This window comes from Neocloeon triangulifer, unplaced genomic scaffold (genome assembly GCF_031216515.1).
Source record: "Neocloeon triangulifer isolate White Clay Creek 2 clone unplaced genomic scaffold, ASM3121651v1 ptg000015l, whole genome shotgun sequence".
Classification (NCBI taxonomy): domain Eukaryota; kingdom Metazoa; phylum Arthropoda; class Insecta; order Ephemeroptera; family Baetidae; genus Neocloeon; species Neocloeon triangulifer.
The window spans coordinates 6433377-6458629 of record NW_026775557.1 but is presented as its reverse complement, the minus strand read 5'-3'; the positions used below and the strand labels follow the sequence as shown (position 1 = coordinate 6458629).

Sequence of the window (25253 nt, the reverse complement as noted above, 5' to 3'; positions counted from 1 at the left end):
GGCTTGAGAGAATTTCGTGTCATCATATCAATCGATATTATCACAGGAGCAGAGAGAATAGATAGCCCGCAGCCAACCAGAAGGCAGGCAGGCCGTGTGTATCGGGTGCCAGGAGACAATCTCACCGCGCACTCGCGCCGAATCACCAACCACGGTAGCCCATGCCTGGCTCGCCGCGAGTGCACTCGGCTCGCCCTGAAGCAGCGCCAGCTCGATATTGTGCCAAACACCGCCGACCGATTAGGCCGACCTTGCACAAGCAGCGCCGCAGCACGTCGTCGTCGTCTGTCCTGTCCGACTCGTCGTCCGAGCGTCCAAGCTGGTCGGCCTCCGGGAGCAGCAGCCGCCGTCGCACGTCGTCGCCGAGCAGCACCAACTGACCAGCCCGCAGGCCCATCTGTCGTCGTGGGCCGACAGACAGCAGGTCGCCGCCATGTCCTTCCTCGCCCTCGACTCCAACTCCTGGCAGGTAGGCACCCCGCAGGTCACTGACCTTTCGTTCATTCATTCTCACCGTGTCCGTTCTTGATCAAAGTTTTAAATTAATTATTGACGTTTTGTATATGCGCGGTCATGCGGGGCTTTTTGTTGAGCACGTGGATGGGCAAACACCAAAGGTGTTTTATTAATTTTTTTTTATTTAAACATTTCATTGTGGTTTAATATTTAATATCACAGCCAAATGATAAGAGTGGGTATCATAAGTATGTAGTTTTAAATGTTAATTTTAGAGGTACAATCGCGGGCATTCTGCCAAAATACCGTCATCCATAAATTAAAATTATACTTCAACAAAAATATGACAAAAAATGAACAAAACTATCTCACGTTTTATAGTCGCACTTCAAAATTTATAAATAAAGGTCAGTCTTCATTGTATGTATTTTGACTGTCGTCAAAAATATATACTTTTAATATAAATTTAAAAGAATAATTTAGAACTGTTAAAAAAAGCAATAAAAGATTTTTCTCGAGATGTTATAGCTTAAAATAAATTTAAAACTGTCATAAAAATATTTTTAAAGCTCTATCTTTTCAATTTTGATTTTATTTAATATTATATAGTTCATTTTAAAGAATATATTTTTCTTCATTATTATTTTAATAAAATGGTCTGAAATAATAGTAGTTGTAGTTATTATATATGGCTTAATATAATAACTAATGAGTTTTTTTCTACAAATTATACCATAGAATAGTTGCTGCATTTGTTATATAAATCTACTGAACTGAATGATGTTAATAAATACTTGAGAGATTACAATTTTACTCTTTGGGTTTTTGGGCATAAATAGGATAGATAATTCATTTATTAATCAATTAATCATTTCATTTTTCAACATAAAATGGAGCAAAATTTTCATAGAGTGTTTTCTGATAAATCATTTTAATAAAGAAGATTTTCATCCACAAACAAATAATTTTCTAACGTTTAATATTTAGAGTTGTAAAGTAAAAAAATATAACATAAACGAACACAATTGTAAATATTTAAGGAATGGTACTAACTACTTATATTAACTGTCAAGTCAAAACTTGAATTACTTGCGATTTTCTCGGTGTAATAAGGACAAATCAAATTGTATCTCAGGATTCATGAGTTGACAAAAATTGCTCTTTTCATTGATTGAACATAAATTATTTTCAATCTTAACGTATAATATCTAAACATAAGAAGCGTTTTTTTGTGTGGATTTAATTAATAAAACTAAATTTACATCAAACTGTGATTTTTTTTCTCATGGCAGCATAAACATACCTGCGTTTCTTCTCGCCTCAAAATATATATTTAAATATTTAATATTTAATTCAACATAAATAAATCTTCAACTTTTTGGAAATTTGGCGCAACATAAAACTTATAATATCAGATAATTTATGCCAAAGAAAAAACAATCCTAGCAAAAATATTACATAAATTTATAAAATTTTGGTTGAAAAATTGCAATTTTCAGAAAACTCGTGCCACGTCTTTGCAAAGCGAATCCAGTTTCGGGTCGTCGCTCACTGCGACTGTGAGCAATAAGTGAGTCTTGAAATGGGCAAAAGAGCCGAGGAGGAAAGCTTTCTCTTTGCCCATGTGGCTCGTCTCTCTCTCTCTCTCTCTTTGGCTCTTTCACATTGAAATGGGTTTGCACAATTAGCAAGGGGCCAGAAGCTAGCGGCGGCGCGGCGGCACAATGAGAAGTAGCCGCGAGTGCTGAGGGCGACTCCTTTATTAATTACCATCACAGAAGTCAAACTTGCTCTTAAACAACACACAAAAGTTTGCCGCTCGGGCACAACGGCGCGGCAATTGTTGATGTTGTTATTGTGATGGCGGTTTTCGGACTTGATTAACTTTGCTCGGCCGGGCCGCTCGAGCACCCCAAGAAGTTGCACGCCCGAGACAGCACCTTTGAGGTGGACACGCGGCAGTTTCATTCTAATGTGATTACTTCCACTTCCTTGAGGCGTAAACAGAATTTCGCCCTTGCTTGCCTCCTGCGCTTTCTGACCCGCCTCGGATTTATTATTAAGTAAGGAGAGGGCAAGACTAATTTCCACAGCCACTTTGCACCGAAATTTTCACCCTTTGTCAAATAATCAGCTAAACGACAGTTCAAAACACGCTTGAAAGTCCCTTGCGAGTCAAAACTAAATGGGCATAAAAGCGTGCTGCGCTGCATTTAACTTCAGTAAGGGGCTATTATTTTTTTGCTTGCATTTAAAAAAAAAAAAAAACTATATTAATTTAAAACTTTTTCTTTTCAAAATTGCCCACATATATTTATTTTTTATTATACATTTATGATAATTAATAATATTTTGTTTTATTAAATTTATTGATTATTTAAAAAAAATTTATGTGTTGTTGAAAAATTGTTCCCGCTAGAAAACATTCCAATTATTTAATAATTATATTTCTTTAAATCAATGTTTTACTGTGTTAGATGATATGATAACGAATGGAAATATCAATTACGAGCAAGGGAACCTAATTCTTTAACTAATGACATTTGTAATTTATAACTATATTGCTTTCCATTTCTATAAATAAAAAATTCTTATTATTTTTAAAAAAATTTTAAAGGCGTAGAGTCAAGAGTACTAATTTAAATTAAAAAAAAAAAAAAAAAAAAAAAATATTGAACCAAAATTTCAAAACGAATCATGCATGTCAAAGTGTTCAAACAAAATCATAATGGATGCTTTAAATATTCAGATTGAACTTATTTCATTTTTTTTTGTTCTTTTCGCAGATTTATTAAATATTTTAGTCACAGAAGTACGGTAATAAAAATAGATTAAAACCAAAACATGCGATATTATCAACGCCATCAACGCTAAATGAAAAAGAGCATGAGTGATATTTTACCTTATAACTTGGAATGTGATGACAAGAATGAAATTTGTATTTGATCAAATTAACGTGCGAAGTGAAGAAGCATACATGGTTGATTTTTACCGTTTCGACATCTCAATTTTCCAATTGAACGCATTATATAGCAATCCCGTAAAAGAGACCCCTTGATCTTTCAAAAGAGGACATGTGTGTGTTTGCAACTACTAAGTGGCCTGCTCCACAGTATATCTGTGTTGTATTAATTACTCACAAAAGAGCAGAGAGTGAATGTCCTACTCACTCGGTCTGCGTGCTGATGACATTTGCATCGAGTCGAGTGTGGGATTGGCAGCATTTGTGCTCACAGCGAAAAATAAGGGATTTGTTTGTTGTGAGCATTTGCTCTCGCTCTATCTTTATTGAATAGTAGCACTATGAGCGATGGATGCATCGCGCGCGCACATAAATGGATAATATGCAACCCTCTATGGATGTACATTCTCTGTAAGCCTTGGCGCACAATATTAAAACTACTGAGCTGCTGTCTTTTTTCTAATAGAACGGCGGCTCATGCATATAGAGAGTTGGCTACAATGCTGCGCTTTGACAACCCTTTGCTTCTACACAATAAAAGTGTATTATATTGTACGTGCATGTACCTCTTTTGTTGGTAGCATGTATATTAAGGGGAAGGATCGCTGGCTGGAATTTACATTTTGCTCCGACCCGAGCTGCAAAATTGAAATATGTATAGAGATGGCTGCATGTCACTTATGTGCATCATATTTCAAACTATGGCATACGTAAAAAGAACGTGCACAATGATTAAGTTGTGTCAATGATGAACTTAATTATTTTAAGTTAATGATTGCAATTATTATAAAATGGAACGTTTTGATCTTTTTTTATATAGACATTATCCAAATATCCATTGGATAACATCATAATTATTCTCCTTGAGTTTTAACTTTTTGAAAACAAATACACATTAATATAAAAATAAAATATAATAAAAATTTTTAAATAATGATTTATTTCATAATTTCATCATAAAATTTTGTACATTTTATTATTATTAATTTAATTTGTTTATATTTTTACATTAGTATTAATTATAAAATAATATTACCAATTTTTATTATTTACAAGTATATTTTAATTTGTTTTAAATAAATTGAGAACTAAATAAATAATATACTGCCGTATCAACTTGCTTTAATAAGCCTCATAAACGTGGCATTGATTTCTCTTGGAAATTCTGGTTGTTTTGCATATTATACGATTACAATTATTCTAAAATTTTGAAAATCTATCTAGAATTGCACAAACAAAAATAAATAATTGAATCAATTTTTTCTCACTCCTCAAGATAATATTTCATAAAAATATAAGGAGTTCTATGCTTAAAGGTAAAATCCAAAACTCCGCTATCAATAAAATAAATATCATTATTTAAGGTATTATATGAATTATTGTGGTTTAAATTTATTAAAAATAAAAAGGCAGGCATGCCGATGACATTTTGTTTGAGCAGGAAAAGAATTGTAAATCAAAGAGATATAGTTGGAATTTCCAAAAAGACAATTAGTCACGTCAGGAGAGTGCAATGCTGGGTGAAAGTGTTGCCGTGTTTTTCTTGGAGAGTGAACAACCCCTGCTCTCATTATGGCGGCACGCGACCACCGATATTGTCACCATCAAGAGCGTTTTCAAGCCCCTCAAGTCGAGCCGCAAAAAATGCGAACAGCGAACGCACACGCGGCTTGTGTGTATTTTCGGAATACATTATATACGCCGCTGCTCTTACTGATTGAGATACACCCTCGACTTTATTATTCCCGCGGCCCTCTAATAACTGCAACGGGCGCGCGCGCGCCGGGGCCACACACACACTTTATTATTTTCTCTCTATGCGAAGCAGCGCAAACAAATGACACGCTTTGTGGGTGGATCGAGAATGTGTGGATAATAAACCGGGCCGAGATTTGTTTAATGAAGTCGCCCGTTCGCACGCGCACCTCTTTATGCAGCGCTCAACGATATATTGTATTTGATATTATGTGTGATAAATGCGTATTATTGTGAAAAGAGCTATTGAAGAGTATGGAAAAAGTTCTGAATATTGAATGCAATATAATATCTCTGATTATCCCATTTTGATGAAAATAATTTAATCTGCGGGAGATAATTTTTTTCCTTACATTAATTGCAGTAAAATTTTAATCCTACAACTTAAGAGGATATACAAAAATTTTGATTTAATATAATTAAAAGTTTACGTTTTACAACTGATCTTATATTCAGATTTTTTGTATATTTTTGAATCAACGTTTACTTTCCATATTAACTGTAAAATAAAAATTAATTATTAATGTATTTATCTAAAAATTTAACAAATGAAAATATTTAATTAAAATCAACATTTACGATGTAAAATATTTCAATTTTCCCTGTTGGTTTGTTTATGCTACAGATTTCCAGCACTGTTGCTAAATATTTGGCAAGCATATACAGCAAGCACAATTTCCATTGCGCTCCATTACAAAGTTGACATTTTGAAATTAAAACGGGGGCATCTCGCAGACTCGGTGCGCCTGCTTTATTTCAAAGGGATGATTTTGCCGGAGCGCCCCGGTATATGAATTATGTGCAAGGGCGGGAGCTCATTGAAACAACAAGACAATATTTACACGTAACTTGTCTGCTTTGTGCAATTTTAATAACACGGTCTTAAAATAACTTGAGTGAATTGAAACAAATAAAAGGAGAGAGAGAGAGAAAGAAGAATGAGAGGGAGGAAAAAGAGGCAGGGACAAAAGAAAAGATGAAGTTTTTCTTGGGCAAACTTTGCATTCAGCTGCTTTCTTTTATGAGAGCGAGAGAGGAAGGGTGGAGTTAAGTCAGAGAAGTATATAAAAGATGAGAAGTCATTAAAAACGTTTCTTTGATCTTTTGATGCAGCAGCGGCAGCACATGCTTTATTTTCATATAATATATATAGAGAGAGAGAAGCGCTCGGCAGCCGAGAAAGAGAGAGACGAGCCATACCGTGTTTAGTCGCAGAGACAAAAAAGTTTCGCTCGTTCCGGCTCCATTCTTAATTCATAATTGCGCACACGGACCAAACTTTTTAAAAGTCGCCCTCTCGTGGGGTCGCAGCTCAAATTTAAAAGACACAAAAAATTCATGAACACTTAATTAGCAGACAAAGTTCAGCCTCTTAATCCGGCGTAATTTGCGAGTTTGAAAAAAAATGAAAAATTTCCACCTGTTTGGGGAAAAAAGGCTGCGCCGCAAACACGAGCCGCTATTTGCTTTTTATTTTGCTGGAAAAGTGACAAACGCCAGCGGCGTGCTGATGCGAGTCTACTAATTGCCTTTTGAGAGAGGAAAAGTATAAAATAAAGGGTATATCTTTCTCGTTTTTAATTATGCTAGCTTTTTGCTCTTTCGACGCCGCAGTTTAAAAAGTTGTTGCCACGGTTCTCTTTGCACAAATTACTATAGTTTGCCAAAAACTTTCCTCAGTCAGTTTTGCTTTTTTGATAATATATGCGCCATTAATTAAAAAACAAAAATGGAAATTAAAAGCCTAGGCTTGAAAAGCGAAAACACGACGACTCTTAATTCAAAGTCCTCTTTCGTTATTATTTTTGCTAAGGGAAGGTCGCGTGCCTCGCATATATTCCCACCAGTTGACTTGATGCTTTTTGATCCACTGCAGAGGCTGCACTAATGCGTCGTGAGTTGAGAGCCCTTCTCACCAGCCAGACGCACTTCAAGTGTATCATGTTTTGCATGGGCACGTGGACAGACATTATCCATTAAAATATACACGACGGTATCTGTCTGTCTAGGCTAATTTTCTCTCCCATAGTCAGTCAAAATGTTGAGAGTGGGTGAAATTTATATGCTCAAATTGTTCAAGTGCCTCTCATTATTTCACGAATGGATGAATGAATAGAATAATTATGCGTTAAGGTGCAGTGCAAAGCCCTTTGTTTCCATAGTTGAGGTATAGTTCGTACACGCGCAGCACAGTGGAAAATGGTATCTTTTCTCTTTAAACTGCAGGTATTTTTACTATAAATCATTAAAAGGAAAGATTTTTATATTAGTAAGAATATTCTGAAGAATTGCTATTTGTCTTCATTGCAATACTTCAGAATTTTAATTTCATCAATTATAATCAAATCCTTGAATTTTTAATTTATTTATGAAATAAATTGCTCTCAATTGAGGTTCCAGAAGTTGTATTCTCTAAACTTTTAAAAGGTTTTGAAATGTGGTAAAAAATTTATAATTTGTTTTTTAAAGTAATAAATAATATGGGCAATATATACTGTATCAAATATAATTAGTTTTAATTTAAAATTATCAAATTCAAATTACATCAAAGAAATTTTAATAATAAAAAGTAATTTTAAAATAATAAGTAAAAACATTAATTTAAAATTTTAATTTTTATTCCTTAAATTAAAGTGTTTTAATAATTTTTCTACTCACTGCACTTTTTAATATATTTATTTGGCACTAAATAAAAATAAAACGCATGTTATTGAACTTATTGAGGTATTGAAGTCTTTATTGGGGCGACGATTTGTCCGGTGATTGAGGAAATGGCATCAACAAGCCCGCGGTCAGTGCCTTTCGATGCATGCCTAGATGGGCATCAATTGGCCACGACCCCAGGGGGCATTTTTTCACCATGGCAACTGCACTCCGAAGCGCCGACAAAATCGACGCTCCACGGGCCGACAGCTTGCTGCCTTTTAGGGGTTGACAAAACACGGGGCATTTATCTGATCCGACGCGCAGTTTTTTTAGCCACACCGAGAACTGAGACTGACTCACATATGGCCACACTACTTTTGATGTTGGATCGAAAATGAAGTTAGGCAAATTAAGCATGAAATGGAGAGGAGGGAAGGAGATCAGAGGTCGTCCCGTTTTTGATACAGTCTCGCGGGCGCCGGATGTGGTCTTTGTTACGGGCCGATTTCATCGCGGTATGCTCGGTTTTATTTTTGCAAGCATAGGGGAGAATAATGTCGATTGATTTTTCTCCAAATCTAATTGAATAAACTTTGAAAAATTAAAAAAAAAATGTTTTAAAATAATATTATTTGATGATTTAAAAAAAATATTTTCTCAACAATGCCTGGAAGATGAAATTCATGAATTTTTTTTTAATTTTTCTTAAAATTCTATTTAAATTGAACTATTCTGTAGAGAGGGTTGTTCTAAATTTACTTTAAACCTCTCAGCAGGGTTTTCCGAATTGTAAAGTTCAAAGCAGGCCTCAATTGATAATCCGCAATCACAAACCTGTCCGTCTCTTGATTGTGCGCACACAATAGAAATAATCATGCGAGTGGCATAATTGAAGCAGGGGGGCGCGAAGCACCCGGACTAAAATCCATTCACAAGTTTTTATACGGAAGATAACGGACTGAAAAAAGAAACGTTCCGGTGGGGGTTTGTATAAATATAAATAGTTTAATTTGAAATGCAGCTATTGATTGTAAATTGCGGTGGGCGCGCATGCACAAGCGGCGCTCGACTGCTGCTGTGTCATCAGTTCGTGACCGCTTCAATGGTTTAGAGTCGCTCTCGCTTTATTTTTCAGCAACACCCCTTTTCGGCGGGGTGCTGAGATGAAACACTCGGCGTTCAGCTGCCCGTGAATTAATTCCTCGTTGCTTTTTTGAGTTGTCGTCGACACTCCGAGATAGGACACACACCAAGAGCGGCGCGCGCCAAATCATTACAACATTATTATGTCACTTGAAGCACACGGAATCGTTTTATTTCGCGTATTTACACTCCAAGATGAGTTTGCATGTCTGATGGGTGCCCTTGTTGCCACCCCTTCATGCCGCGAGTCTCGCACCCCGCGCAGCCGAATCATTTTATCAGCATATAGCCGCGTTTCGGTTCAGAGCAAAAATAAAAAAAAGGAAAAAAATTATTAAATATAAATAAAAATTTCCCTTTCGCGGAGTGGAAAAATTTATAATTTATTAGGAAATATATTTATTTCTCCTTCTTTATGAGACCATTAGCCTTGGAGAAGGATTGAATTTGATTGGTTGAAGTAAAACAATTAATATTATTGAGTTTTCCTTTTTTGTGTAATTGGCAAAAAAAAATTTAAAAAATATCAAATTTTGTTTGTTGTACAAATTAAAAATAAAAATATTAAATAAAATTGAATTAAATTTGAAATTAGATTGTAAAAATAAAATTAATATAACTTATTATCTAATTTTAAAATTCAAATTAGCATTTTAATTTATAAAATTTTAAAATTTAATTTTTTTAACATTATTTGAAATTTAAAGTTAAAAATATTTTTAATTAAACATTATAATTATAAATAATTAATCTAAACATTTCTGTCTAGTCAATTTTAATTAAGAAAAAAAAATTACAAACAACAATGAATCTGAATAACAATAATAAATAAGATAAATTCATGTGTTGCACATTTCTTTACTTACACATCATTAAAATTTATTTTGTTCAAAAAATTGTCGCATCAATGAAATCTGTAATGCAACTAGATACATTAACAATGTCAAACAAAACAATGCAAAGCGATGCATAAAAAAAATGTGAAGATAAACGAAGAAACTTAACATTTAAATCAATAATGATTACGATTGACAGATGTACAACGGCGGATTCCTCCCTCTACAAATCATCCTGCGGACAAAGTTTACGTGAAATAGGAGATGTAATTACCTTTGTCTGGCTGGAAAACAAAGGGAGCAAAGCAGAAGGGAAAGTCGCAGCGAGAGAGGGAAAGAAGATAAAATTTCCGAGATAAAAAGTGCAAAACACGGCAGAGACGCCCATATTGCTCTGGTGCAGCATTGGTCGTCGCCGGCGAATATATATAAAAATATGAAAGAGCGTAAAAAGGGCCTGAGCAGAGAGAGGACGAGGGAGCAAAAAGCGGCAAAGCCCCGTGAAAAATACAGCCACGTTCAGGAGAGGGTGTAGATGACAGATGGGAAAATTAATTATTCTTTTGCCGTCTTTTTTCGCGTTTCGTTCTTTCTTTTGCAGTTGCTCGCTCAGCCCGGCAAATAATTTAATCATTCCTCTCGCTGCTTTTGTTGTTTTCCTCTTTGGTTTCGAGTGAATATATACGTGTGACTGAGCATGCATTTATTTAAATGCGGAATGTTTTCACAGAAAAAATTTGTATAAATACAAATCTCTCTGGCGCGCCGCCGACCACCCCTCTCTGTGCCGTGCAGTGCAAAATAAGAATGATTGACAATCGGGGGCGCGCGCACTGGGAATAAATAACGATTTCATGGTTTTTAGCTGCGGTTCTAATAGCGGGTTTGCGCCGAGGGTCGCTAATTGAGCCATGCATATTATTATACTGCCGGCGAGATATGCGAAGGGGGACGCGCGCGCAATTTGACTCGCTATACTGTTATTTTACTATTATCGCGCGGCGGTGGCGTTATGGTTATGCGTGTCATTTCGTCCTGCCAGTGGGAGGTATAATTGCAATGGACACTTTTTAACAGATGCGAGCCAAAAAGAGGAGGTGTGTCTCATTGGCTTTTTTATTTGAGCAGCGAAAAAAAAATCAAATGAAGATATCAGACTGAACAGCTGTAGTTTTGAATTATAATGTTCTGTGAGATTATTATTTAAACATAAATTTAAATTTTAAATTGAGAGAAGTTTTTTCGTAAAATAAATGTTCGGCTATCAATTTTTTTTTTTAAATACATCAGTATTAATCTGATTGTGAGAGGAGATTTATATTTTTTTCGTTGCCTGCAGGTGTTTTTTAATACTTCTTTTCTGCTTTAATTCTTGCGAATAATTACCCCAAAAAATTCAAATTGCCGTCTAGGAGGAAAGACAGTGTCACGTATTAAAAATCCCGATCAGCGACCCGAATTCTACGCTTTAATTGCAGTCACGACTTTCCAATAAATGCGAGCAAAACTCGAAGTTTTGGGGCCGAGATCGTTGGCATACCAGAGCGGATTCCTGAGAAATCTGAGCGCGGAGTGTTGAGAGTTCGTGTAAACAGTTAGTCGTTTTTAATCACGCTAATAGCGCGGCCAGAGGTGGAATTAGCGCCGGCACATCTCTTAGTTAGCTGGGGGTCTATTTGTAATAATAGGGGGGCGGCGCCGAATCGTAAAGTTAATTCGAGAAGAAGAGAGTGACCGACGGAATGGATGGGGTACCTGCAGCACTAATTACACTCATCTGCTCTCTTTCGCCCAATTCGCGCTACCGTTTAATTTCTTTCCTCGCACCACAGAAGAAAAGAATCAGAGAGATGTGCTCTGGACCCCTTTTTTCGTTCGCCCGCCTGTGGTTATCAGAAATTATACCACACCGCGTGCGGTTATTATTGGCCCGTTTAAGCTGTCAAATTAAAATCGCCTCCAGTTAATGGCTCTCGGTAAATAGAAAGGCCGGACGGATCATTGCAAGAGAGGAGTTGGGGATTACTTGAGATTGATCATTCAATCAGAAAAAAAGTAGAATTCAATATTTATTTTTGTTTAATTTTACAAATTTAAAAATTAATTGAAATTCGTTTTTATTTGTCATTATTTTTAATTTTTAACGTGAATATTTATGCAATTTTTGAGCGGACCGAACATTCTTTCGATAAGAGTTCCATCTGTGACTTAATTAATGTTTATCAGTAGGCGAGGTTTCTGGATTTATATCTTTAAATTTTGATTAAATTATAAATCTGGCAATTTAAAAAAGAAAATAATGATTTTTAACATTAAGTATTCTATCTAATTTTCAAAATTGTTTTTTTTAATTAAATTTAAAAATATATATAAAAAAATTTGTACTTTAAAAATTTACAAATGTAATAAGTTTAGACTGTAAAAAAAATTTAGAATTGTGTAATTTAAAAATGTTTAATTTTAATGCGTATTTGATTATTCATTACTGGGTCTTTCCTGAACTTGGATGTTCTTGCGAAATTCTTGCTAATGGTAGTGCCGTTTTGTTCAACAATTCGTTTTTTTATAAATAAATCGTTTTCAATAATTGAAAAAACAATGAATTTGCAATAATGTGAACGCATAAACTACAATAATAAACAATAGAAACACATTTTTTCGAAAAACATCCTCCCTCGCTTTAAAAGCGGTTCAGTCTTCCAATTAGTATTCGGCGTATTATGCTCCGGGTTTAAGGCAATATCCCTCTCGCTCCTCGGCACGCGGAGCGACAAGCTTGTTTTTGCGGCAGAAAATCGATTAGCTCGCGTCTCAATATATCTTGGCGAGTTAATAATGCGCGCCGTGTGCCGCCCAATTGGCAATTCCCGCCGCGTCCCGCCGAGATTTATGCCCGCTTAATTAATTTGCACCTTAAGTGGGTGCGCTTGTGTAAAAACGGCGACGTGCCTTATTCTCTCTCCTGCACCTCTTTCCGCCGAGAGGCTAATTTGCATCATTTGCATGTTGTAAAAAGCTCATCGACACGTTTCAATTTTTCTAAGTTTGCTCACACCTCATTCATTTGTAAAACAAAAGATCTTGTTAACTTTCGGCAGTAAATTTCATCCTGGTTGCGAAATCTGTTTTTTTTTTGCGTACAACTTTTTTAACCAAATAAGTGTAGAAAAAATCATCATATTTTATACGTTTTTCTATGTTGTGACGAGTTTCTTCTTTGCACACGAGTATATAAAAGTGTAATCAAAAGCGAGTCTGTGTGTATTTAAAACAGAGTTTGAAAGAGGCCACGTGATTGCGAGCGGCGTATCCACTTTTCATGTGAAGTTGAGTCATAACTGTGCTGATATCACATCCCCCTAATTACCGCGGCGACCGGAGCTGATGCTCGAGTCCCTCTGCTTGCACTCGGCGCTGAAAACGCAAACGAGGATCTCCTTCAGCAGCGTAATGTTTGTGTTTAATAAATTTTATAATAAGCATCAAAATGTTGTGCCAAGGAGAGAGGCTATGTGGGGGTGATGATAATTATGGAGCTGTTCAAGAGCCAGGAAAACTCTTCAGCCTGCACAATAAATACAGCCGGGCCATTGTTTGAGACGCACACACACATATAAAGCACACACAAAACTTCTACACTCTCCTGGTACGACGCAGAGAAAGACAAAAAAGCAAACAGTGTGGGGTGGAGCGAAAGAAGAAATTACATTATTCGTGTGTGGTGGAAATGCGACATCTAAAATGAAATTCAGTTTTTAAAATATATCAATATAAGTTTATCATTATTTGACTTCTCTAAAAGCGACGTAAATTTTTATTATATATAATAATTATAGCGCAGCTTTTTTATTTCTTCTTTTTTTCCAATGATGCATTTAAATTGTAAGTCAAATCAAATAACGTTCCTATATTGTGTCTAAAAAATTCATTGTATTTATTCAAAATCAATTATTCCAAATAATTATCGTTCTCATTGTCAGATGATTTAATAAGGCAACATTAAAACATTAGATGAAACAACTTCAAAATCATAACGAAATCTGAAACGTATTTTAGATTTGAATTTGAAGTCGTCTTTTCCTCAATTGTGTTTTTCGAGTTGTTTATTGTTTAAGAAAAAACAATATCCTGTTCACAAAACCCATCGTAGGAAAAGCCGACCTTAAATTTAAAATCGTGAAACCAGAAAATTTCGTTTTAATTCTGGCAATAGATTTAGAGGAAGTGTTTTGTACTCAACATTATCATGAATTTGAAATTTTATTTAATAATTAAGGAACGAAATAACATAATTTATTAGATAGAACTTAATATAGAACCAAACACAATGATTATGAGAACTTATAGGACACATGTACGCTTGCAGCTGGTAAGGACGTCCTCGTCATAAGACCATGCATTATTAGATTCTATGCCCTTTGAAGACTGAAATGCATTATTGCGAAGCGACTCTCATCACTTTGAATGCCTGATCAGAAGCCCAAAGCGGCAGCTTGCGTCCTCTTTCAATCTCTGCAGTTGTTGCTCCTATACACGAACTAAAAGCTTTCAGATTAAATGTTGCATTAAACATAATTTTATAATTAAATTAACATGTAACGCAGCCAATTCATGTAGCATACGAAATAGCTCACCAGGTGTTTTAAACTTTTTTTAAAAGATTCAATTAAAAAAAAGAAGAAGAAATTGATCCCAGTATATAAATTAAAATCGTCAAATAAAGCATTTATATTTTAAATTAGAATTTTCCAAAACAAAGTGTATATGCTAAAATTACAGTTTTTTTACTGCTCTTATTAAAGAGAAGGCTTAATTCCGTGTTGAAAATAAGGAATTTTTAAATTAATCATATAATTTGGTAGGAGATTTTGTTGTTTAAAAAATCTGTATATATCCTGCACAATTAAGACCAAGTTGATTCCTTCCCTATAAATATGATTCAGATTTCATTGTGTTTGGTCTGTTTAGGTCAAACACGATATTATTTGCCAACGAAACTTGACATCAAAATGAATAACAATCTGGCCGGGCTACTTCAAAGCACTCATCTCATATGACATGTGGCTGCGCGACACGTGACAAAACTAATTAAGCCCACGTCTCGCAGTTGCATTTCATATAAACAGCACCAGATATATATGAATACAAAATTTCAAAGCAATCCGAGCAAATATTTGACTTTCATATATCTGCCACACACGGTTGCAGGACAGAGAGCCAGACGCTTCAGCAAACACACCCGTGTGCAGATCCAGTTTCGAAAGCACTGCAAGTTTGATACAAAAAAAATCCGTACACCCTGTCGCCGCCGCCGCCGATCATATGCTGCGTATTTGCCCGCGCCCGACTGCGTGCAACATTGAATTTTCGACTGCAAGTCGACGGTCGGCGGCGGCTCTGCTTTTATTCGCGCAGCCAGAGCTGCACGCCCCGAGGGCTGGATCAGCGGAGATAGTTATATGTATAAGTCTCTCTAGCGAGCGGAGCAGTCGCTCGCGCAGGATGGGGTGCATGAAAAGTGAAAGAGGCAGCCCGGTCTGAAGTGGTTTTATAATAGGAACACCCCGAGGCACCCGAAACCCCCGCGACACACACACAATGGGTGCTTCCGCATGTGTGTGCAGTCTCAACTAAAATGTGCCCCCCTCACTTCTTTCGGGGTGGAAAAATCCCTGCCGACCAGCGAAAAAGATGCACCCTTGCGTGCATTTGCGCGCCCTCCTCTCGTGTGCATGGCCTCTTTTTATTTCGCGCTGTTTCTTCATCGCCGCCGTTTTTGAAAATAGACACGGATTTTCTATCAGATATTCTCATTCGAATATATTCTTTTTTTCTCAATTGTCTGATAAAATAATGTGAATTTATTCTTATTTCCATTGTCCTTTTATTTTACGGTCGAGAAAAATTATACAAAATTATTCTTGCAATGAAGAAAAAAAAACATTTTTGTGAAACAAATGTTCATTCCAAATTAATTAATTATTTTAAATTAAAAATTTATTATACATACATATTATCTCTGTTACATTTACACTCAAATGTAATTTTAATTTCTATTTTGCATGTTGAGATAATTAAATAAAATTTATTACCAAACTTGATTTTCATGGCTAAATTTTTTGATCCTCTTTTTCAATACAGCCAAGTTCAAATCTAACTCCAAAGCTCTCTCTATCTCAAACTTTTTTTATATACATCTCTTTCCGACCGCGAAAAATTCCACTCTCGCACGCAGCTCGCAACCGAGAGGCCAATATTGCGTTCTCCAAAAAAGTTTCTTTTCTTTTTTCCTCTTGTGCGGCTCTTGAATGTTGATGTGCACCGTTGAGTTCCCCTCTTGTATCCCTTCTCGTAGCTCGGGGTGGACCAATAAACATCGTGGCCCGAAGGCTCCTCCCTTCGTAGCTCCAGGCCAGGCCTTCGGGCACCCCACCAAGAGCATGTTTTAATCACAAATTTCATTACGTTTGATATCAAAACCGGCTCCGAGCCGAAAACACCATCGTCGGAATTACTTCCAGCCGCACTCTAATCTCGTTGTTCATGCTTTTTAGAGGTGCCATAAATGTTGCGCCTTTGGCAATTGTTTGGAATAAAAAAAATATATATTTTATTATTATTCAATAAAAGTAATATGAATACATTTTTGATGAAACATTTACAATATTTTTTTTTTAATAAAAATTTGATCTAGACAGTTTGGCGGCCAATAGATCGTTGCCGGGTTTCTCGAGGCGTCCCAGCCGAGGAAAGTTCCGAGAGCGATTGCCCTTGAGTGGTCGGCGGGACCAAGGCCTCGTAGAGAACGAACGCCTGCCTCTCGCTCTCTCTCGCAGCCATCGCAGCCGAATTTCGAGAGCAATTTGGCAAAGAAAGAATCCGCCATCACTGCGAACAGAAGCGGACGGGACGCGGATTGCCGATTGGTTGGTGCGGCAATAACAATTAGCCGCGCAACAACAATTCGTAATTCGTGTGTTGCGAAGAGCGGCCATCGGTTGAGCAGCCGAGCGAAATAAAAGAGTAGTTTGGTTAGTTGTTATTTGGCTCGTCTGCTCGGCGCGCGGTATGGTTCACGGGCCCCTCTAATAAGCAGAGAGATCGTGAGGACCCGCGGCGCTCTATATGGCTATACAGCTTTAGCCTGGATGACCTTTGATGATAGCAGGCAACCTGCCCTGTTGCACGCCCCCTTCAGGCAACCTCCGCCGCCGTCGTCGCCGAGCGGACAACCAAAAGGCACCGTCCGCCCTTCGGCGCACGAAAAAAAATAAACATAATACGCACACACAACACAAAATCGCTACAGCTTCTTGCGATCTCCTAGAATAAATTCGCAGTCTTATCCCTTCCTCCGTCTCTTTCCGTCTTGCCAATTATTTCTTTTGTTTTCGGGCGTTTTCCTTCTATTTGAGCTGCAGTTTGAGTTACTTTATTATGGTCAAAGGTTGATTCTGTAAAAGCACTTTTTTTTTTATGAAATATTTTTCTGGATTTACAATTAATTGATCAACTATGAATATTTTCAACCACAAAAGGGTTTGGAGATAGTTTAAAGCTTTAAACACTATATTTGATTTATTGTAATTTGCTAATTTTTTGCTCTTTCTTTTTACTTGTTTTGTACTATGTTACAAATTGGGGCGCATCATTGTGGTAACGCCTTATAAAAGTATATAAATAGCAATGATAACAATATTAATTAGTTTTATCTAATAAGCTAAATCTGAAGTTGTCGGTTTTTATGCTCTGTATTGGTATTTTATAATTATTCATAATTTTTTATTATATGATTCGGCAATCATCAGAAATCAATAAAACTGTACCAACCGCCATTTGACCTCCAGAGTAAATTTTTAATTACATTAGGTTCATAATATGGAGCACTTGTTAATATAAAATAACTATGGCACAATATAATATCATATATAAACTTCTATTACTCAAGTGCATATTTAATCAAATGATCAAGTAAATATACAGACAGTTTAATGTTGAATAATATATAATTATATAAAAATAACAAAAAATAAATTCTATGTTTTATAAAATAGAATAAACATTTTTAACAATAAATTGCCACATGAGATAATAAAAATAAACTTAAATTTTTTTTAAATTCTCCGTCAGTAAGAATACTGAAAAGCTTGATAAGGATCTTTTCATCCTGTTAATTTGTAGTTATGCAACCAGAATGCACGCCTACGCAGAGGATTGCATACCTTCACATTCTCGCACAACCCCTCACATGTAAAACTGAGCCATTTTTTTATACAAAGTTCCCTCAAAATAAAAAACAGTTTAATATTATAAGCTTTTGAACCTATGAAATTGAATTATTATTTTCATTAATTAACGTTGCTAATGCGAGATTGAATTTTACAGCCGCATTTTTAGAACATCTCTCTGTTAATGTTGTGGTTATGATTTACTTTTACGACTACTGCCAATAAAACATCTCCAAACATTTTTCTATAATACATAGAAAATTACCATTTTATCACTTAATTGTTTCCTCCTCGCTATGCTGACAATGTTCCACTATAAATTAAGCGTGGAAACGCTTGATTACTTTTTTAATTGCAGAGATATTTTTGTTCTTTTCGCGGCGATGATGATTTATAGAATGAGTTGTGAAACTGGACGATTCCCGTGAAAATTTCGGTTCTCTTTCAATTATTTATAATTAAGGCAAATGAGCAGCACCACGGCCGCGCGATCAGAGACGAACGCACGATGATAATTTTCTCTTCGCTCTACGGAATCAGAAATGGCTGAAGGCGTTCGATGCAATAGTCAAATTATAAAAGCTCAGCGCCCGACACACTACTATAAAAATGCCCGACGAGCACGAAACGTCGAAAAATACCCACGAATTATTATTATAAGCATATAATACATAGGGCCGGAGCGCCGAGTGAAAATGGTGGCGTGTCATATTATTATCAAGGATAGCAGCTCCTTTTCTGACGTATGCATGGACTCCGAAAAACTCGAAAAATTCGAGAGCACGATGCTCCTTGGGGTCCCACACCTTAAAGCAGCTCTGCAGCATCTCCTCCCAGGCTACTGTCTCGCCCAATCGGCCGCACTGCCCACCAAATTCGCTCCTCCTTTGAATACCTTGCGGTTGATCACTCTTTGGTGCCACCAGCAGCAAAAATTTTTAAAGCTAGTGCACCAAATGATCGTTGTGAATCGTGACCAACTTATTTACCGAAGCGGCGTACAAATATTGCCAGTGGGAAAAAGCGAAAATTGAAAATAAAACCAACAGAAGCAATTCATTTCCATTTATAACTTTCGAGTTCTTTGAACTTCATCCTTGCTATTTTTTTTGTCAATTTAGATTTTTATAATAAAAATAATTTATCCATTTGCAATTCACAAGATTATGAGAGTTTTGTTTGAGAAGTATGAAAACATTTATTTTATTTACATCAAAGCAAGAGAAAAAGATTTATTAAAGATTGTAAAAAATATAATAGAGAGTCCGAAAATTTAAAAAAAAGTAAATTTTGCTATGAGACCAAATCATGACATTCAAAGGTGAAAAATTGCATCATATCCCTATATTGGCTCAATGCTGAGCCGATGGCAATAATTTTTAACTTAATTAATGCAAGGTTCTTAATTGTTTATTCAAAGTAAAAAATTTGAAAAATTTAATCAATCTTGCGCTAGCTCATTTTCTTTTGAAACTTTTGAAAAATTCCTTTATCAAATTTAACAAAGTTTTTAAACAATATTTCGTGCAGTATATAAACAAGAAAATGAATTTATTTTGGTTTTCCATTCGAGGTTCACCTGGGTTATATTAATTCACTTCCTTGATAAAAAAAAATGGGTTAAATCTTGATGAATTAACGGTGCGAGACTTTATGATCCGTCAAGTTTTTATAATGAGCTAATGCACAAAGTCGGCCGGCGAGCAGTGAAAGACCCTTTTCTTTTGAATAAATTATTCAAGAAAAATTCAAGCGAACCCGGCAATTTTCGAGACGCGCGCGGTACATTCTCTAGCTCTCGTGCATTAATAATAACAACCGCGCGCCGACGAGGACCAACGCAGAAACCCTCGGCGTAATGTATTCACGCGCGCGGTGAATATGCATGTTTAAGTACGGGGCATATACATACCTCAAGTTAGTGAGTCGCTCAAGAAGAAAACTTCTCTGTGGTCATTAAATCGGAGGGAATTTCGGCTGTGCGCTTGCGATAATGCGTTTGGCAATATATCATGGGCACAAAGCACAGAATAAATAATGGCCGGACAGCCGAGCAGCAGCCGAAAAAGAAAAGAGAGTTTATCGCGCCAGGTTGATCTCCACGCCAAGATCCACCCTTTTCTCCGAGCCGCGGGCCAAGTACCCTTTTTATTCGCCTTAATGTTTTGGTTCCCCATATAGTCCTAATTACAGCTGCTCTTTTGACTATGATTTAAGTCTTGCGTTTCCAGAGCAGTGCCTAATTCGTGTTTGTACCCATTCCGTGCGTACGCACAATCAGAGCATCAAACGGTACGGCCGGGGCTGATTTTTTGCTCCTTTGAATTCTGACTCTGTGTGTTGTTTGGACGCGTAATTTTTCCATCATTGAAAAGTGAGCACGCTCGGTCGACGGTGGGCGAAATTATAAATCCTTTCCTGCGGGCGGATTGCGTTTACTGAAATTTTCCGCACGGTTTCGTGAATTATATCGCGTGCCGGGTTAAATTATGATCTGCCCCGGCGCTCGTTGCTTTTTTCTATACAAAGAGGCTGCGCTTGTTTAAAAAAAAGTTGCTTATCAAACTATATACCTCATTGCGGCCAATAATAATGTGAAAAAAATTGGTAAAATTATATTTACTTAAAACTTTAATCAATTATGTATATGAATTCTTAATTTGTATCGCTCCCTCTCATATAATAAGTATGCATAATTATTCCATTATTCATAACTGGTATTTTTTTAAATTAAATATTTACGCAGATCATAAAAAGTGTTTTTTTTTCAAGTAAGTAAACAAATAAAAACAGCTCTTATTTTAATTTTACTATCTTTAAATTAAACGTTATTATAATTTGTAATATTCATTTATAGTTTACATAATCTTTACAATTTACTTTTAATTTTACAATTTTTAAGAATCATATTTTTTGTATTTAAAATTTATAGAAGTCATATATTTTTTTAGTTGTTCAACATGATAGCTTGAAATTTAATGTATATATTGTCTGAAAATCTCCCATTAAACATGTACTTTTAGTGTAAACCTAATAAGTCTGGTCTGAAGTGTCAAAAGATGATAATTAAGCAACTGATTAATAAAGAACAAGATATTTATTTGAATATTGATTATATGTTTATTTTGCAATAACAAATTATTAACCACAGCATAATTATATTGTGCATCACAGAAACGAAAAAATTATTTTCGATAATTGCGCAAGAACTTAATTAAAATTTATAATGATGCGGATGTAAATTTTTAAAATACATTATCATATAAAAAATAAAAATAAATAAAACACTGAACACTTTTCTTATGTCAATGATATTTCCCAAAGCACAAACCATTGAGAGCGGCACAAAAATATTTGAAGATCGCCAAACTCAGATCCCTTTGTTTCTTTCTTTCATAATTACAGGCCTCTCTCGTTACAAGTGTCACTCGGCTCGGCTCGCACAATAATATTTTATGATTTCCTGTGGTCAGCAGAAAAAAAATATAAAAATTTCCCCCTGTTTGTTGTGAATAAGTGCTCCTTTTCGGAATGGTCCGCCCCCGTGCACTCTCCGAGAGATATATATTTGAGAGGGAGGACTTAAGGATGGAAAGAATGCCACAATTATAGTAATCAAGTGAGCTCCCTTCTCTTTTTTTTTTCAAGGCCCCTTGGGCGTCAAGTTTTCGTTTTAATATGCGCGCGGCCGGCCAAAGGAAAAACAGCATCGGCGCAGAGCGCGCGCGTTTTACGACCAATTTGGGCTGCTCTGTTTTTCTCTTATTTTCAAGAGAATTAAACAGATAAACGTGAAGAAATTCGTGCGATTTGCGTAAACAACGGCGAGAGAGAAAGAGATCGTGATCCAGAACAAAACGCGCAAATGGCACGCGGATCGTGTGTAAAAAATGCAGAGCTCGCCAATCTGCTGCGGTGTCACGCGATCCAATAAAAAAAAAAACATGCGAAATTTGCATTCTTTACACTTTCCCAAACGACGGATCGTGGAATTTGGAGCAAGAATCTTAAATATCTAAACCCGTTACAAGAGTATTTTTTCACCAAAAACAATTAAATAATTAAATTTTTGTTAGTCAAATAACCTGAAGTCCTTTAGCAGATCAATTTCTTTTTAGGAAACCGAAACACTTTTGGTCCAAATAAATTCTCACAAGGCAGCTGATGTTTTCCAAAAAAATTATAATATTACTTGCAAATGCAATAGTTTTTTATTTTTAAATATACATATACGCTTTTTTCATTTGCATAATATTAATCTCAACATCATTATTCAGCAGGAAGATCAGAATTATGATTTATTTGCATAAAAACTTGCATGAATATTCAACAAGCTGCATTTCAAAAGTTCCAAAACTAGAATTATAAAAAAAATACGCATTTCCCCAATGTTGCCGACAGACATATTTTGGTTACTCACATTAAAATAATTATTATTCCACGTGATGAGCGCAGATGCAGACTCTTTCTCTCGCCAGTTTATAAATCAGAGAGTGCATAAATCGCTGCGCATTTAGAGGAATAAATTTGCATTTTTAATTAATAGCTGAGAGCATCCGCGGCGGTCGCATCACACAAGCCATAGAGTCTGCGAGCAAGAGAGAGTTTTGCTGGCTGGTTTTGATGTGTGCGCGCGCGCGCCGCCTCCAGGGATGCATTCAGATTTAATAAATGCACACACGTATATGTACATTCATTACATCTTTTTCTATGAAAACAATCATTGACGTTGAATTAACAAAGAAGAGCTGTGCCATGTGCTAAGCATTGTGAAAGAAATTCGATAATTGTGCTGGGGTTTTTTTTAATCGTAATAATTGCAAGTTCATAAATTTTAAAGGAAAATGATCTGACAATTAAAAGGCAAACAATTTTTGTCATCATGAGATTTTTCAATTAAAAATTTTCTGTTATATCAAAAACTAATTATTAACTTAAATGATTTTAGTTTAAAAAAGTGATTGTTTTGGGTTTTATAAGAAATATGGTAATTATTAATTTAAATGAAATGCATTATAAATTTACTGATTTGAAACAAATGGAGCAATACAAAACAAGAGTGAATCATTTTTAATTAATTTATTTTCTTAATTTTCATAACTAAACAATTTTACATCAATTTTTGACTGAATGCCAAAAACTTCTAATCAAATAAATTATACCAATTTGGGGCGAAAAGAAAAATTGTCCGTTTCGCACGCGATCGTATTGAGGAAAAAACGAAAAATTTCGTTCGATTGGCCGAGTGTGGTGCGGCTGGCCGCGGCCGCAAAAGAGGGCTATCTCGCCTACAATCTGGCTAATTCTGATTCGGAGCAACACTGACCACTACACGGCCGCAATATGGCGCTGCTTTTTCGCATTAAAAATTTCAATACGCCCGCCGGCGAGAGCGGACTGCTGCACACATTATACTCGCCATATAAAACACACTGCGCTGCTTGACTTATTCCGCCGGCACCGCGAATCACACATATGAGTACACATTTTTACATTCCATTAACTAGCAAAAAAATGGTGTGGTGTTCGTTACGTATTTAAAATTGTTTTGAAATTAGTGTAGATACAAACGGGATAGTGTGTGATTTCGTGATTGCGACAATTTGTTTTGCACAAAAACGTATTTTATTCCGGCAGAGACATTTTTGTGTGTGCCATGATGTGTGAATTTTTAGATTGATTAATTGATTTTTTCTTTATTCAAATTTTGACAAGTTTATTTTCCAGCTGGATGATAAATCTTTTTATATTTTTAAAATCATTGACATGAGATAAAGGCAAGAAGACTTGTAAGTTCTATAAATGCAAATTTAATAAAATTTTCCTTCAATATATTTTTTTTATGATTATTGTGATTACTTCATTATTTCTATATTTAATTTATTGTCGAGTGGAAACCAATCTTCTTTGTTATTCCTTGAAACATTTTGTTGTTTCTTCTGCTTTCCAACATTCAACAACAATTTTTATTTTAATAGATTTAATGCAAATAAGTTTGGGTCAATTATTAAAAAAAATCTTGTTCCCAAATTCGTGGATGTTGATGGTATACGGAGAATTTTTTCATGGATAGTTGTTCCACATCCGTTTGTCGAGTTGTTCCATGCACCACGTGATATATGCGGCGACTTATTCTACGCGGGGAAAATTTTGAGTTAAGGCTTGGCATGGGTCGCAAGTTTCTATTTTAATGCTATTTAATAATATTTAATTCTATTGAACAGGTTAGTAAAATAATAAATTTTAGGCATCTACATTTCCAAGGCTGCTACCAGTTTGATGAAGCAAATAGCAAATTTCATTGAAATTAATGATGTATATATTCATATTTGCGATGGACAAAATAATATACAATTTTCATATAAACAAACGAAATAAAGCGTAAAATTGTGTGGATATAAGTTTTTAATTTTCGACATTGAAAATAACTTGAATGATTTTTTTTAAATAATTTAAAAGTTATAAATTGCCGTTAAATTGATATTGAAATACTTTTTATTATTACAAAAAATTAAAAAAAAATGTATATTTAAATTTTATTACAAAAAAAATAGCATTAGTATTAATATTAATCTAATCAATCAACTTTTACTGAGTTCATTTCTCATTACCCTTGAGTGCACAAAATTGCTAAAATTTTGGGGGTGCTGTTAGGATGCAGCACTCGCGATCAAATATTCATTTGTGTGCGCCTGTTGTGTATGGTGCGCGAGCAGAGGAACAAACGTGCAAACAATATTTACATTGAATTAAGCAATTTGATTTGAATAAACAGGCGCGCACAACAAAATAAATACCCAGCACGCTCTAACGACAAATTCCCACTCGGCCAAATTTGTCGCTGGCAAAAACTCCATTATCGTTGGCGCACATTTGAGCGGCAAAAGACGCGGCGGCAGGTACGTTGCCTTCAGGAAAAAAAATGTTATTGCGTTAGCAAGAAAAACAAGTGTGGGCTGATTTTATATTTCGCATGATGTGATGAACATTTTGTCATCAGAGAAAACGCACGCGGCATTTCATATTTATATAGAGGCAGCTCTGGGAAATAAAAAGGATCAACAGCAGCAGTTAGAGGAAAAGAGAGGAACGATGATTATATAAATAAACAAAGCCCAACATGTGAAAACGCAAACAATTTGGCCGCCGGGCTCGTTTCGGTTTTGGCCGCCTCGGATGTATCAAAACCACGCGCTCAGCATAAATAATTTCCTCTCTCTCAATTTG

General features: G+C 35.6%; 1 protein-coding gene across 1 annotated transcript in view; it reads left to right on the top strand.

The window, feature by feature from the left end:
- The first annotated feature begins 249 nt into the window (after nt 1–249).
- Nucleotides 250–25253, top strand: part of LOC132202408 (transcription factor AP-2-epsilon) — a 156685-nt gene continuing 131681 nt past the window's right edge. Inside the window, exon 1 of the mRNA XM_059629305.1 lies at nt 250–469. Within this exon, the coding sequence (XP_059485288.1) occupies nt 434–469 (36 nt within the window). The 5' untranslated portion in view covers nt 250–433. The remainder of the gene's footprint in view (nt 470–25253) is intronic.